At 41.3% G+C, this 15,582-nt stretch overlaps 1 protein-coding gene and 1 long non-coding RNA gene across 3 annotated transcripts in view; one reads left to right on the forward strand and one right to left on the reverse strand.

Annotated features, from left to right (window-relative positions):
- Positions 1-5,131: 5,131 nt before the first annotated feature.
- Positions 5,132-15,174, reverse strand: LOC139039002 (uncharacterized). Its single transcript, XR_011492100.1, has 2 exons — positions 15,086-15,174; positions 5,132-6,554 (listed from the first exon to the last, which is right to left on the reverse strand). It is a non-coding gene; the product is annotated as an uncharacterized lncRNA (long non-coding RNA).
- DHX40 (DEAH-box helicase 40) overlaps positions 15,033-15,582 on the forward strand; it is a 46,995-nt gene continuing 46,445 nt past the window's right edge. The window contains exon 1 of one of the 2 annotated variants that reach the window (XM_070478564.1): positions 15,033-15,217. In XM_070478564.1, the coding sequence (XP_070334665.1) occupies positions 15,106-15,217 (112 nt within the window). In that variant the 5' untranslated portion in view covers positions 15,033-15,105. The remainder of the gene's footprint in view (positions 15,218-15,582) is intronic. The other variant, XM_070478565.1, reaches the window with a different exon arrangement.

Raw genomic sequence — 15,582 nt, forward strand, 5'->3', positions numbered from 1 at the left:
CTTCCTAGTGGGCCTTCATGACTGGCCTGCTGTTTCCCAATCTAGACTCCAGACAGGTATGCGTGGTGCCTTTGGAAAGCCCCAGGGCACAGTGGCCAGGGTCCACATTGGCCAGGTCATAATGTCCATCTACACCAAGCTGCAGAACAAGGAGCATGTGATTGAAGCCCTCCACCGGGCCAAGTTCAAGTTCCCTGGCCGTCAGAAGATCCACATCTCCAAGAAGTGGGGATTTACCAAGTTCAACGCGGATGAATTTGAGAACATGGTGGCAGAAAAGCGACTCATCCCGGACGGCTGTGGGGTCAAATACATCCTTAATCGTCGTCCCCTGGACAAATGGCAGGCCCTGCACTCATGAGCATCAGCTCTGTTCCCTCCTTAATCACGCTCACCAATAAATGCTATTTCCTGTCAAACAAAAAAAAAAGTCTGTCACTGTTTCCATTGTTTCCCCATCTATTTGCCATGAAGTGATGGGACCAGATGCCAGGATCTTAACTTTCTGAAAGTTGAGTGTTAAGCCAGCTTTTTCACTCTTCTCTTTCACTTTCATCAAGAGGCTCTTTATTTCCTCTTAGCTTTCTGCCATAAGGGCGGTGTCATCTGCATATCTGAGCTTATTGATATTTCTCCCGACAATCTTAATTCCAGCTTGTGCCCTCCAGCCTAGCATTTCTCATGATGTACTCTGCATACAAGTTAAATAAGCAGTGTGACAATATACAACCTTGATGTACTCCTTTCCCTATTTGGAATCAGTCCATTGTTCCATGTCCAGTTCTAACTGTTGCTTCTTGACCTGCATGCAGATTTCTCAGGAGGCAGGTCAGGTGGTCTAGTATTCCCATCTCTTTAAGAATTTCCCACAGTTTGTTGTGATCCACACAGTCAAAGACTTTGGCGTAGTCAATAAAGCAGAAGTAGACGTTTTTCTGGAACTCTCTCGCTTTTTCTATGATCCAATGGATGTTGGCAATGCAAAAGTAGGAAGTCAAGAGTTACCTGGAGTAACAGGCAAGTTTGACCTTGGAGTAAAAATGAAGCAGGGCCAAGGCACACAGAGTTTTGCCAAGAGAATGCACTGATCATAGCAAACACCTTCTTCCAACAACACGAGAGACTACAAAGGGACATCACCAGATAGTCAATACCGAAATCAGATTGATTATATTCTTTGCAGCCAAAGATGGAGAAGCTCTGTATACAGTCAGAAAAAAACAAGACCAGGATCTGACTGTGGCTCAGATCATGAATTCCTTATTGGAGAATTCAGACTTAAATTGAAGAAAGTAGGGAAAACCACTAGACCATTCAGGTATGACCTAAATCAAATCCCTTAAGATTATACAGTGGAAGTGATAAATAGATTCAAGGGATTAGATCTGATAGAGTGCCTGAAGAACTATGGATGGAGGTTTGTAACATTTAATAGGAGGCGGTGATCAAGACCATCCCCAAGAAAAAGAAATGCAAAAAGGCAAATTTCATGTTGAAAAGCCCTGAAGATGAAGCCTATTGTTACAGCAAATATGTAAATTTAATAAATAGAAACAAAGTTAGTAACATGTTCAATAAAGAGTGCACAAACAGTTGGCCGAAAAAGCAATGGTATGAGATATGCAAAGCTGTGCCCTGGACTTTACACTGCCTCTGTCTAGCTGTGTGGCTGAGGGCAAGTCACTGGAGCTTGTAAGGTCCTGGCCTCCTCATCTCTAAAGGGAGGTAGTGTGGGGCTGGTACCCTCTACATTTAAAAGTCCATACATCTAGATAGTGCAGAGAGAAAATTCTGACACTGCTAAATAGAATGAACTGGGACAGAAACTCCGAGACAGAAACTGCTCTTTTCATTTATTTATTTTTTTCCAGTTTTTCCTTTTTTCATTCATTTAGATTTCACATATAAGGGATATCATACAGTATTTTTCATTCTCTACTTGACTTACCTTATTTAGCCTAATGTCCTCAAGGTCCATCCATGCTGGCAAACATCTTTTTTTTTTTTTTAATTGAAGTATAGTATACAAAGTAGAGTATAACACAAGTATTATAATATTGTGTTAATTACGTTGTACAGCAAAGTGACTCAGTAATCATGTGCTCAGTCGCTCAGTCCTGTCTGACCCTTTGTGACCCCATGCATTGTAGCCTTCCAGGCTCCTCTGTCCGTGGGGATTCTTCAGGCAAAAATACTGGAGTGGGTTGCCATGCCCTCCTCCAGGGGCTCTTCCCAACCCAGGGATCAAACCCAGGTCTCCCGCCTGGCAGATGGATTCTTTACCATCTGAGCCACCAGGGAAGCCCATTCAGTTATACATATACACATACATATATATATATATTCTTTTTCATATTCTTTTCCGTTGTGATTTAACACAGAATTGAGAATACAGTTCCCTGTGCCATGCAGTAGGACCTTGTTGTTTGTCTACATTGCTCTTTCTAGATAGTGTGTAATAATTGGAAAATAAAGTGAAAAAATTGAAAAGCAAAAAGTTGAAAAAATTTCTCAAACGGAACCTATCACGGATTTTAACAGTATAATTTAAAAGTGTCAATCTCTGCTTTTGCCACATTTTTCTCCCATGAAGAAATGATGCTTGAATAATCGGACATCTATATGAAAAAATAGAACCTTGACTTCTCTAGTGTTCCAGTGGTTTAGAATCCACTGGACAAGGGACATGGATTTCATCCCTGGTCTGGGACGATCCCACATGCCACAGGGCAACCAAGTGCCTGCCACAACTACTGAAGCCAGCACCCTCTAGGGCCCATGTGCCACAACTTCTAAGCCCAAGTATCTAGAGTCTGCGCTCTGCAACAAGAAATGCCCCTGCTCACCACAACTAGAGGAAGCCTACTCACAGCAATGAAGACCCAGTGCAACCAAAATTCAATTAATTAATTAATTAAAATTTTAAAAAGAACCTGACCCATATCTTACACAAAGATCAATTCAAAATGGATTATAAACCAAACTACATAACCTACAACGATAAAAACTCTAGAAGAAAACACATGAGAAAATCTTTGTGACCTTGGATGAAGCAAAGATTTCTTAGATACCACACCAAAAGCACACACACAAATTCAGTAAATTGAACTTCATCAAAATTAAACACTTCTCTCTGAAAGATACAATTAACAAAATTAAAAGGCAAGCCAAAGATTAGGTAAAAATGTTTGCAAAGCATATATCTGATAAAGGACTTGAATCCAGAATCCATAAGGAATTCTCAAAACTTAATAATAAAATAAGTAACCTCTCCCTCGCATACACCAGTGGGCAAAAGATTTGAACAGATATTTCACCAAAGAAGATACACAGACTATAAAGAAATACATAAAATATTGTCAATATCATTCCATAGAGATATGCAAGTTACAACCACAATGACATCTGACTACTACCTATTAGAATGGTAAAACAAACAAACAATCAAATTGACGATATCAAGTCCTAGCAAGAATGGAAAGCAACTGGAATTCTCATATATGGCTGGTAGAAGTGCAAAATGGATCAGTCACTTTGGAAAAATGGTTTGGCAGTTTCTTGTAAACATATATTTATCATTTGACCTAGCAATTCCACTCCTATATATTCACTCAAGAAAAACAAAAATATAAGGACACTCAAAAATACGTATGCCAATGTTTATGGTAACTTTGTGCATAATCACCAAAAACTGGAAACAACATAACTTTCCTGTATTAATGAACTGATAAATAAATTGTGATACATCCATAGATCAAAATACTACTCAACAATAAAAAGGATTACATTATTAATACACACTAAAACTGTATTCAACTATAGCTGAATCTTAAGGTAATTATGCTAAATGAAAGAAGCCAGACTAGAAAAGAGTACATAGTGTATGATTCCATTCATATAATATTTTGGAATAGGCAAAACTATAGAGGCAGAAAACAAGTGGTTGCCAGCATCCAGAGGTGAAGGAAGTGACTGACCCACAGATGAGCACAAGGGAATTTCTTAGAATAATGTAACTATCTTATGTCTTTACTATAGTGGTGGTTATATACCATATGACTCATCAAAAAATGCATACAGCTATACACCAAAAGGGTTTACCTGGTGACTCCAAGGTAAAGAATCCATCTGCAATGCAGGAGATGAGGGTTCGATCCCTGGGTGGGGAAGATCCCCTTGAGGAGGGCATGGCAACCCACTCCAGTATTTTTGCCTGGAGAATCCCATGGACAGAGGAGCCTGGCAGGCAACAGTTCACAGGGCTGCAAAGAGTCGGACACGACTAAAGTGACTGAGCATGCGGCATGTATACGCTAAAAATAATACTTTTTAGCATGAAGAAATTAGGGCTCAATAAAATCTACCACATCCCCAAAGTCTTACACACAGGCTCTATCACAGATTTTAATGGTCATGTTTAAAAAGTATAGTTCCTCTCTTTCTCCTATGAAAAAATTGTATCATAACTGAGAAATCAATAAGGACAATAAAATTTAGAATGTAAAATACTTGTGATACAAAATCTCTGTGTTGAAATAAGTAATATTAAATATGTACAGTATTTAAATGTTTACTTATGTTAGCAATTTCAATCTTCTTTACTTTTTGATTTTGTGAGTTGAATGTGAATAAAAGGTTTTGTTTTGTTTTCTTCCTAGAGATATAGTACTGTTTCATTTTTCTCTTCAAATAATGTTGATGCTGGAGTTTCTCAAATAAACCCAGCTTGCCACCTTCAGGCAAGTGAAAGATTTACAGACGATCACCAGAGATAAAATATTAATTTCGCAGATTTTTCAATCATCCACAATTAATAATATCTTGGTCACTCTATTAGTGTCTTTGTGAGATTTCCTCTATCCAAAATCTTTCCCTGGAATTTACTGAAATCTTTCCAACTTTCAAAGCTCAGCTCAAATAGCATTAACTCCAAAAAATTTCTTATCACTCTAGCTAGTTTTTCCTCCTGTAATTATTTATCTCTTATGTGTATTTTAAGAGATTATACACATAATCTCTTATGTGTATTTTATGCCTCTGTATGGCTATTAAGAAGGGTGAATAATACGGTGTGCTTTCTAATACTTATTGAATGAACACACGAATGAATGAACAGAAAGTTAGAGTACTCTTTGAGCTTTTTTAAAAAATATGTTTATTTATTTTTGACTGTGTGGGGTCTCAGTGGTGGCACGCAGGATCTTCATTGTGGTGTGTAGACTCCAGTTGTAGCACACGAACATGTGGGATCTTGGTTCCCCAACCAGGGACTGAACCTCTGTCTCCTGCATTGGAAGGCGGATTCTGAACCACTGGTCCACCAGGGAAGCCCCTCACTGAGCTTTTATTTCAAAGAGTTCCTGTTGTATTGATAGAATAATGGGAATGCCACACACTCATGCACGATTATTACACATATGTGTAAAGTATCAATTTTCATTGACAATGATTAAAAGTGTCACAAGTTTTATTAGCCTCTCTATGAAATAAAATTTAAAACAAATTTCTCTGGCCATACCACACAGCATGTGGGAAGTTAGTTCCCCAACCAGGGATCAAACTCTTAATCCCTGCATTGGAAGCACAAGGTCTTAAAGACTACCAGGGAAGTCCTGCAATTAAATATTATTATTGATGAATGATTAATGACTGCTTGGTAAGTGGCCTCGTGATACTTATCAAATCTTAATATATGCCCACTGAAAAAAGAACAAAGAAAGAGAAGAAAGTAGGATGATGATTTTTTTTACTTTTGAACTGAAGGGTTTGGTTCAGTCAGTTCAGTCGCTCAGCCATGTCTGACTCTTTGCGACCCCATGGACTGCAGCCTGCCAGGCCTCCCTGTCTATCACCAGCTCTTGGAGTTTACTCAGACTCATGTCCATTGAGTCAGTGATGCCATCCAACCATCTCATCCTCTGTCATCCCCTTCTCCTCTCGCCTTCAATCTTTCCGAGCATCTGGGTCTATAAGTTCAATGGTATGGCCGTCTAACTGTTTTCCTCCAAGTGCCTAAAGCAGTAACATCTACAGGAATGTTAATAGAATATATAACAGTGGCATAGGGTCCACTACCTCACTCATAGGAAAATTCTCTACTGTTTCTGTCTAACTCTGCCTGGTTTAGGGAGTGAGGTTCTTCATGTCTCCATTCCCTGCAAAACATACAAGCTTCCCTCTCACTTTCCACGCCTATATGCATCCAGGAGTGCTAAGTGACTAACTGGTCATAGTTTTGGCTTTTAACTTATTTTTAAAAGAGGAATGGTCCAAACTTCAGGTGGCTCATCTTGAATGCCTGTTACTAGGACTTTCTAGTGAAAGATCCTCTTTGTCTTGGTTACTTTGAGGGCTCCTTATTCCTTCAATCAGTTCTTCCTTTCTCCTTGCATTCTCTCTTCTCTCTGCCCTCTTGAGGCTCAGTCTTACCTGCCTGAGAAAAGCAATAACCAGTTCTTCCAGCATGCACAGAAAGCTCCGATCTAGGCCTCTAGGTCAGGTGTGTACTTATATCTTTGTTTCTTCTCTGGTGAGGACTGGAACAGAAGAAAATTCTGGTTTACAAGAAAGACAGAAATAAAGAGAGAGACAGAGAGGAACAATCAGATTCATATTTGGGGATACAAATTTGTCACAAATGCAGATGTATTACACCTACTTTGATTACAAGTTTGTTCTCCCTCTTCTAGTCCTGCCTTCATTCTCAAGATGTGAACGTACTTTTTCTCCCTCATCACGACCTCTGTGTTTCAAGTCTCCTAAAGACACCTTGTAATTATACCCCCAACAATTTCAGTGACCATGAATCATCACACATACACTGTATCAGCAGCATCTTTTTCTGGCTATTTTTCTCTCCTTTCATTTACCTTACTTGATTCTAATCAAACATCTCCAAGTGCATTAAGTACATTTTTCAGTGTTCTCTCTAATTCTTTCCCCAACCACTTACAGTCTGGCTCTTATCTACTTCTCTTTACCAAAACAACTGTTGGTTTGGTCAAATTCATGGATTAAAAAGAAAATCCATGGACTTTGACACTATCGCTTACTTTCTTTCTTAACTTTCTTTTATGATTAACATTCAACATATTGCCATTTGTCTGGTGTTTTTGACTTTCTGGATTTTACTGTATTAATATCTGTGATAATTTTTCTTTCTATACCACTTGTTTCTTTTAAATTATAACCATGGTTCTCTACTCTCCTTTCTTTCTTAAAAGGACTTAAAAATTGTGTGTGTGTGTGTGTGTGTGTGTGTTAGTTGCTCAGTCCTGTCTGACTCTTTGCGACCCCATGGTCTGTAGCCCTCCAGGCTCTTCTGTCCATGGGATTCTCCAGGCAAGAATACTGGGGTGGGCTGCCATTTCCTTCTCCAACTTAAAAATTAGATCCCATTTTTGTAAGTCTTTTTTTCCCCCTGCACTACGGATTGAACCTGAGCGCTCTGCAGTGGAAGTGTGGGGTCTTAACCACTGACCGCCAGGGAAATCCCTGTAAATATTGAATACCGAGACTCCTTCCTGTCCTTTTGAATGCTCAGAAGTACATTGTATGGATTCAAGAACATTTTGACAGACTGCTTATGAATCAATAGCAGCAAGGTGCAAATCACACTTCTCACACTTTTTGGAATATTATTTCCTTCAGGTTTTTCTTGTGAGCCAAAGATAACAGGAAGTAGAGTCAATGTTGTTGGGAACGCTGACTTTTCTTTGCAGATTCAACCCATGTATTTTCTATTTTCAATCTGTACTTGTATCTTACTTGCCATTATAATTTGTAAACTCACTGAGCAGGAAATAACTGTTGATCTTTCAATACAAAATAACCCTGACCACATGGTTATTAATGGTAACATGTTTTAAATGGCCTTGGTTTTAAAATCAATAGTGTTAAACAACATTTGAGCTTTTTTTTTTTTTTTTTAAATTTTTATTAGTTGGAGGCTAATTACTTTACATCATTACAGTAGTTTTTGTTATACATTGATATGAATTAGCCATGGATTTACATGTATTCCCCATCCCAGTCCCCCCTCCCACCTCCCTCTCCACCCAATCCCTCTGGGTCTTCCCAGTGCACCAGGCCCGAGCACTTGTCTCATGTACCCAACCTGGGCTGGTGATCTGTTTCACCCTAGATAATACACATGTTTCAATGCTGTTCTCCTGAAACATCCCACCCTCGCCTTCTCCCAGAGTCCACAAGTCTGTTCCATACATCTGAGTCTCTTTTTCTGTTTTGCATATAGGGTTATCGTTACCATCTTTCTAAAGTCCATATATATGTGTTAGTATACTGTAATGGTCTTTATCTTTCTGGCTTACTTCACTCTGTATAATGGGCTCCAGTTTCATCCATCTCATTAGAACTGATTCAAATGAATTCTTTTTAATGGCTGAGTAATATTCCATGGTGTATATGTACCACAGCTTCCTCATCCATTCGTCTGCTGATGGGCATCTGGGTTGCTTCCATGTCCTGGCTATTATAAACAGTGCTGCGATGAACACTGGGGTGCATGTGGCTCTTTCAGATCTGGTTTCCTTGGTGTGTATGCCCAGAAGTGGGATTGCTGGGTCATATGGCAGTTCTATTTCCAGCTTTTTAAGAAATCTCCACACTGTTTTCCATAGTGGCTGTACTAATTTGCATTCCCACCAACAGTGTAAGAGGGTTCCCTTTTCTCCACACCCTCTCCAGCATTTATTGCTTGTAGACTTTTGGATAGCAGCCATCCTGACTGGCGTATAATGGTACCTCATTGTGGTTTTGATTTGCATTTCTCTGATAATGAGTGATGTTGAGCATCTTTTCATGTGTTTGTTAGCCATCTGTATGTCTTCCTTGGAGAAATGTCTGTTGAGTTCTTTGGCCCATTTTTTGATTGGGTCATTTATTTTTCTGGAGTTGAGCTGGAGGAGTTGCTTGTATATTTTTGAGATTAATCCTTTGTCTGTTGCTTCATTTGCTATTATTTTCTCCCAATCTGAGGGCTGTCTTTTCACCTTGCTTATAGTTTCCTTTGTTGTGCAAAAGCTTTTAAGTTTCATTAGGTCCCATTTGTTTATTTTTGCTTTTATTTCTGAAATTCTGGGATGTGGGTCATAGAGGATCCTGCTGTGATTTATGTCGGAGAGTGTTTTGCCTATGTTCTCCTCTAGGAGTTTGATAGTTTCTGGTCTTACATTTAGATCTTTAATCCATTTTGAGTTTATTTTTGTGTATGGTGTTAGAAAGTGTTCTAGTTTCATTCTTTTACAGGTGGTTGACCAGTTTTCCCAGCACCACTTGTTAAAGAGGTTATCTTTTTTCCACTGTATATCCTTGCCTCCTTTGTCGAAGATAAGGTGACCATAGGTTCGTGGACTTATCTCTGGGCTTTCTATTCTGTTCCATTGATCTATATTTCTGTCTTTGTGCCAGTACCATACTGTCTTGATGACTGTGGCTTTGTAGTAGAGTCTGAAGTCAGGCAGATTGATTCCTCCAGTTCCATTCTTCTTTCTCAGGATTACTTTGGCTATTCGAGGTTTTTTGTATTTCCATACAAATTGTGAAATTATTTGTTCTAGTTCTGTGAAAAATACTGTTGGTAGTTTGATAGGGATTGCATTGAATCTATAGATTACTTTGGGTAGTATAGCCATTTTGACAATATTGATTCTTCCAATCCATGAACATGGTATATTTCTCCATCTATTTGTGTCCTCTTTGATTTCTTTCATCAGTGTTTTATAGTTTTCTATGTATAGGTCTTTTGTTTCTTTAGGTAGATATACTCCTAAGTATTTTATTCTTTTTGTTGCAATGGTGAATGGTATTGTTTCCTTAATTTCTCTTTCTGTTTTCTCATTGTTAGTGTATAGGAATGCAAGAGATTTCTGTGTGTTAATTTTATATCCTGCAACTTGACTGTATTCGTTGATTAGCTCTAGTAATTTTCTGGTAGAGTCTTTAGGGTTTTCTATGTAGAGGATCATGTCATCTGCAAACAGCGAGAGTTTCACTTCTTCTTTTCCTATCTGGATTCCTTTTACTTCTTTTTCTGCCCTGATTGCTGTGGCCAAAACTTCCAAAACTATGTTGAATAGTAGTGGTGAGAGTGGGCACCCTTGTCTTGTTCCTGATTTCAGGGGAAATGCTTTCAATTTTTCACCATTGAGGGTGATGCTTGCTGTGGGTTTGTCATATATAGCTTTTATTATGTTGAGGTATGTTCCTTCTATTCCTGCTTTCTGGAGAGTTTTAATCATAAATGGATGTTGAATTTTGTCAAAGGCTTTTTCTGCATCTATTGAGATAATCATATGGTTTTTATCTTTCAATTTGTTAATGTGGTGTATTACATTGATTGATTTGCGGATATTAAAGAATCCTTGCATTCCTGGGATAAAGCCCACTTGGTCATGATGAATGATTTTTTTAATATGTTGTTGGATTCTGTTTGCTAGAATTTTGTTAAGGATTTTTGCATCTATGTTCATCAGCGATATTGGCCTGTAGTTTTCTTTTTTTGTGGCATCTTTGTCTGGTTTTGGAATTAGGGTGATGGTGGCCTCATAGAATGAGTTTGGAAGTCTACCTTCTTCTGCAATTTTCTGGAAGAGTTTGAGTAAGATAGGTGTTAGCTCTTCTCTAAATTTTTGGTAGAATTCAGCTGTGAAGCCATCTGGTCCTGGGCTTTTGTTTGCTGGAAGATTTCTGATTACAGTTTCGATTTCCTTGCTTGTGATGGTTTTGTTAAGATCTTCTATTTCTTCCTGGTTCAGTTTTGGAAAGTTATACTTCTCTAAGAACTTGTCCATTTCTTCCAAGTTGTCCATTTTATTGGCATAGAGCTGCTGGTAGTAGTCTCTTATGATCCTTTGTATTTCAGTGTTGTCTGTTGTGATCTCTCCATTTTCATTTCTAATTTTGTTAATTTGGTTCTTCTCCCTTTGTTTCTTAATGAGTCTTGCTAATGGTTTGTCAATTTTGTTAATTTTTTCAAAAAACCAGCTTTTAGCTTTGTTAATTTTTGCTATGGTCTCTTTAGTTTCTTTTGCATTTATTTCTGCCCTAATACATTTGAGCTTTTTACTTTTTCTTATTCTTGGCTTGCAGGTTTTATTCTGGATCCTCTTATTAGGTGATTCTCATGTGAGAATGAAATAATTTTATAATAGTTGATTTACAAACATTGGAAGAAAATATTTTAGTCACCAAGATTTAGGTAATTCCACCTTCCATTACAGTATAGTGGTTATTAGTGTGGCTTTGAAACCTAGTCCTATTACTTCTTTGTTTTGTTATCTTGGGCAAATATGTGAGCCTTGATTCCCATATATGAAAATTAGTGATAATTACTTTTATGGGTTTTTGTGAAGAATAAATGAAAAAATTTATATTATATGTTTGACTGCTAAGTGCTCAATAAATGGTAACTGTCATTGGTCTGAGATGATTCTGCTCATTTTCTTAGAAAGTGACTATTTTCTTAAAAAGATTTATTTCCCTATGGCTGCAATGGGTCTTTGTTGCTGCAAGTGGGCTTTCTCTAGCTGCAGTGAGTGAGGGCTACTCTCTAGTTGCTGTATGTGGGCTTCCCGTGGCGGTGGTTTCTCTTACTGTGGAGCATGGGCTCCAGGCTCCTGGGCTTCAGTGGTTGCATCTCACAGGTTCTAGAACACAGGCTCAGTAGTGTGGCATGTGGGCCTAGTTGCCCCAAGGGGTGTGATCCTCCCGAATCAGTGATGGGACCTGTGTCCTGCACTGGCAGGCAGATTCTTTACCACTGAGTCACCAGTGCAACAAACAGAGGTCATTCTGTCCTTTTTGAGATTGCACCTAAGTCAAAATCACTGCAGATGGTGATTGCAGCCATGAAATTAAAAGACACTTACTCCTTGGAAGGAAAGTTATGACCAACCTAGACAGCATATTAAAAAGCAGAGACATTACTTTGCCAACAAAGGTCTGTCTAGTCAAGGCTATGGTTTTTCCAGTGGTCATGTATGGATGTGAGAGTTGGACTGTGAAGAAAGTTGAGCACCAAAAAATTGATGTTTTTGAGCTGTGGTGTTGGAGACTCTTGAGAGTCCCTTGGATTGCAAGGAGATCCAACCAGTCCATCTTAAAGGAGATCAGTCCTGGGTGTTCATTAGAGGGACTGATGCTGAAGCTGAAACTCCAATACTTTGGTCACCTCATGGGAAGAGTTGACTCATTGGAAAAGACCCTGATGCTGGGAGGGATTGGGGGCAGGAGGAGAAGGGGACGACAGAGGATGGGATGGCTGGATGGCATCACCAACTCGATGGACATGAGTTTGAGTAAACTCCGGGAGTTTGTGATGGACAGGGAGGCCTGGTGTGCTGCAATTCATGGGGTCGCAAAGAGTCGGACACGACTGAGTGACTGAACTGAACTGAACTGAACTGCATTTTGTACTCTTTTGTTGACTATGAGTACTACTCCATTTCTTCTAAGGGATTCTTGCCTGCAGTAGTAGACATAATGGTCATCTGAATTAAACTCGCCCAATCCGGGTGAGTCACCATAGAGAAGGCTGAGGACCAAAGAACTGATGCTTTAGAACTATGGTTCTAGAGAAGACTCCTGAGAGTCCCGTGGACTGCAAGGAGATCAAACCAGTCCATCCTAAAGGAAATCAATCCTGAATAATTATTGGAAGGACTGATGCTGAAGCTGAAGTTCCAATACTTTGGCCACCTGATGTGAAGAGCCGACCCATTAGAAAAGACCCTGATGCTGGGAAAGATTAGAAGGCAGGTGGAGAAGGGGACCACAGAGGATGAGATGGTTGGATAGCATCATTGATTCGATAGACATGAGTTTGAGCAAGCTCTGGGAGTTGGTGATGGAGAGGGAGGCCTGGTGTGCTACAGTCCGTGGGGTCTCAGAGAGGCAGACACAACTGAAGGACTTAAAAACACCATCACCAGGGAAGCCCCAAAAGTGACTTATCATGCCCTGTATTCACCAATACCTTGCCTATACTACAAATGTATTTTTGCTTTTTTGTGGTTTCTTTGATTTGTGATAGTTTAAATTTCTAGCAGAATATAGGATGTTAGGAGATTCCTTTAATGGATGAGAGAAACCTGGGATGTCCTTCTACAGATTTATTCCTGTAGAACTCAGGTTTGGAGATACAAAGTTATTAGAAAGTTGCTCTCACTCGAAATCTGATAAACTTGCATTTTAGGAGATGTTTATCAGTCCCATTTAAGAGGAGTTGGTTTACATATATTTTTAATGAGTATAGCAAAATCTTAAGGTCCAATGACATCTTTTGAAACCTAGTCAGATAGGAAAGTAGTGACCTCTAGTTAATGTAAAGTGATAATTTGAGTTGTCTTCAGCAGGAAGTACCGGTTAAGTCTTTTTCCAGTGGTCATGTATGGATGTGAGAGTTGGACTGTGAAAAAAGCTGAGCACCGAAAAATTGACGCTTTTGAACTATGGTGTTGGAGAAGACTCTTGAGAGTCCCTTGGACTGCAAGGAGATCCAACCAGTCCATCCTAAAGGAGATCAGTCCTGGGTGTTCATTGGAGGGACTGATGCTGAAGCTGAAGCTCCAATACTTTGGTCACCTCATGTGAAGAGTTGACTCATTGGAAAAGACCCTGATGCTGGGAGGGGTTGGTGGCAGGAGAAGGGGATGAGAGAGGATGAGATGGCTGGATGGCATCACCGACTCGATGGGCAGGAGTTTAAGTAAACTCTGGGAGTTTGTGATGGACAGGGAGGCCTAGCGTGCTGCGATTCATGGGGTCGCAAAGAGTTGGACACGACTGAGCAACTGAACTGAACTGACTGGTTAAGTCTAACAGCAGGAAGAGTTGGAAAGTCCAAGAAATAATCTTCTTGCACAGCTTTTGTTACAATTGATGCCACTTACAAAATTGCAAGTTTCTATAACAGAAAGACCTGCTTCACAAAGTACCTATGCTGAAAAAGTTACCCCACCTCAATTGCTGTATATGCATTTAACTTTTCAGTTCTTGTGGTTTCCAAGGAATCAACAACCATTCAAATGAGCTCAGGGGACTTCCTTGACAGTCCAGTGGTTAAGACCCCTGGATTCCAGGGCTGGGGGCACCGGTTTCATCCCTGGTTGCTGAACTAAGATCACACAAGATGCCCGTGGTGCAGCAAAATAAATAAATGAGATTAACGTTTCTGGAAATCAAATCATTCATCCAACCATCCAGCAATTTCAAAAAATATTGACAGCCCACTTTGAAACACTTTGCTGGGTCGAGTGTATCACAATTTTCTAAAGCTGCTGCCCTGCGTTTAGCTGGGGGAAAGGAGAAGGAAATACACACGTAAATATAATTTAACATGCGGGGTCCTATGTATGTTCACAGGGTCCCCGATGAACAGCGTGGGGAGCCTAATTTTTGACACTACAGAACAAGAAGTTCAGGCGTGCCACTCATAACCCGTGTGCCTTTGCAAGACATTTCAGAACGAGCAATTGTGGCTCAGCTCGTAAAGGATCCGCCCGCAATGCGGGAGACCTGGGTTCGATCCCTGGGTTGGGAAGATTCCCCTGGAGAAGGGAACGGCTACCCAGTCCAGTATCCTTGCCTGGAGAATTCCATGGCCTGTATAGTCCCTGGGGTCGCAAAGAGTCGGACACCACTGAGCGACTTTCACTGAAGGTGAGAATATTGTGGAACGCCGAACGCTAGGAAAGATTTCAGCTCCTGATAAAGGGCCACATCACGCTAGGTGTGTGAAGGTTGGATGCGTCTGCAGCCACCACTGATTCAAAAAAGGCGTCTCCCGGTCCTTTTGCGCACAAGCGGAGACCCTAGACCGGGCCCTCCCGGACGTCGGGGCTGGCTTTGCGCGCGGAACCGCACCGCACGCCGGCGGCGGGCGGGAAACACCCAGGGGACAGCGCTCCGCTAGGCGCCCGGGCGGGCGGGCTCCTCGCGCCACGTCATCGGGCGGCTCCCCCTCCCCTCGCCCGAGTCGCACGCGCGGAAGTAAACACCGCGACGTCATCAGGGCGCGTCTTCGCCTCTCCCCGCCCATCTCCCCAGGACCGGTGGACGTGCTCACCTCCGCTCGGGGCCAGGTCTATGTCCCGGTTTCCCGCCGTCGCGGGCAGGGCGCCAAGGCGGCAGGAGGAAGGTGAGCGTTCGAGAGACCTCCAGGAAGAGCGGCCTTCGGCAGGTTCCGTCGCGGATAGAGGTGCGGTCCGCGGGACTCCGCGGAGGCCAGCGGGACTGGTAGCATGGGGCTTTGGGGGGGTGGAGGGGATGAAAGTCCGCCTGAGACAGGCGGAGAAGAGGAGGCTGCAGGCTGCAGCCTTCCTGTCACCCTCCACGCCGGAGGCGAACTTTGCGTCCAGAGAGCCACTTTGGACTGGAGAGGGGCGGTCCCAGACCTAAGTTGGGCGAAAACCCTGCTGGGGGGCAAAAAAGTGCACCCCAACGCCGGGACGCGTCCTGCTCTTAAATAGGCTCAGAAAGCCTTTGTTCTCTACCCACCCGTTCCCCCTCCCACCCCTCCGCCCCTCCGCCGGGCCGCCAGCCTGCCTTTGGGTACGGTATGAA

This window comes from Odocoileus virginianus, chromosome 17 (genome assembly GCF_023699985.2).
Source record: "Odocoileus virginianus isolate 20LAN1187 ecotype Illinois chromosome 17, Ovbor_1.2, whole genome shotgun sequence".
In the NCBI taxonomy this organism is placed as follows: domain Eukaryota; kingdom Metazoa; phylum Chordata; class Mammalia; order Artiodactyla; family Cervidae; genus Odocoileus; species Odocoileus virginianus.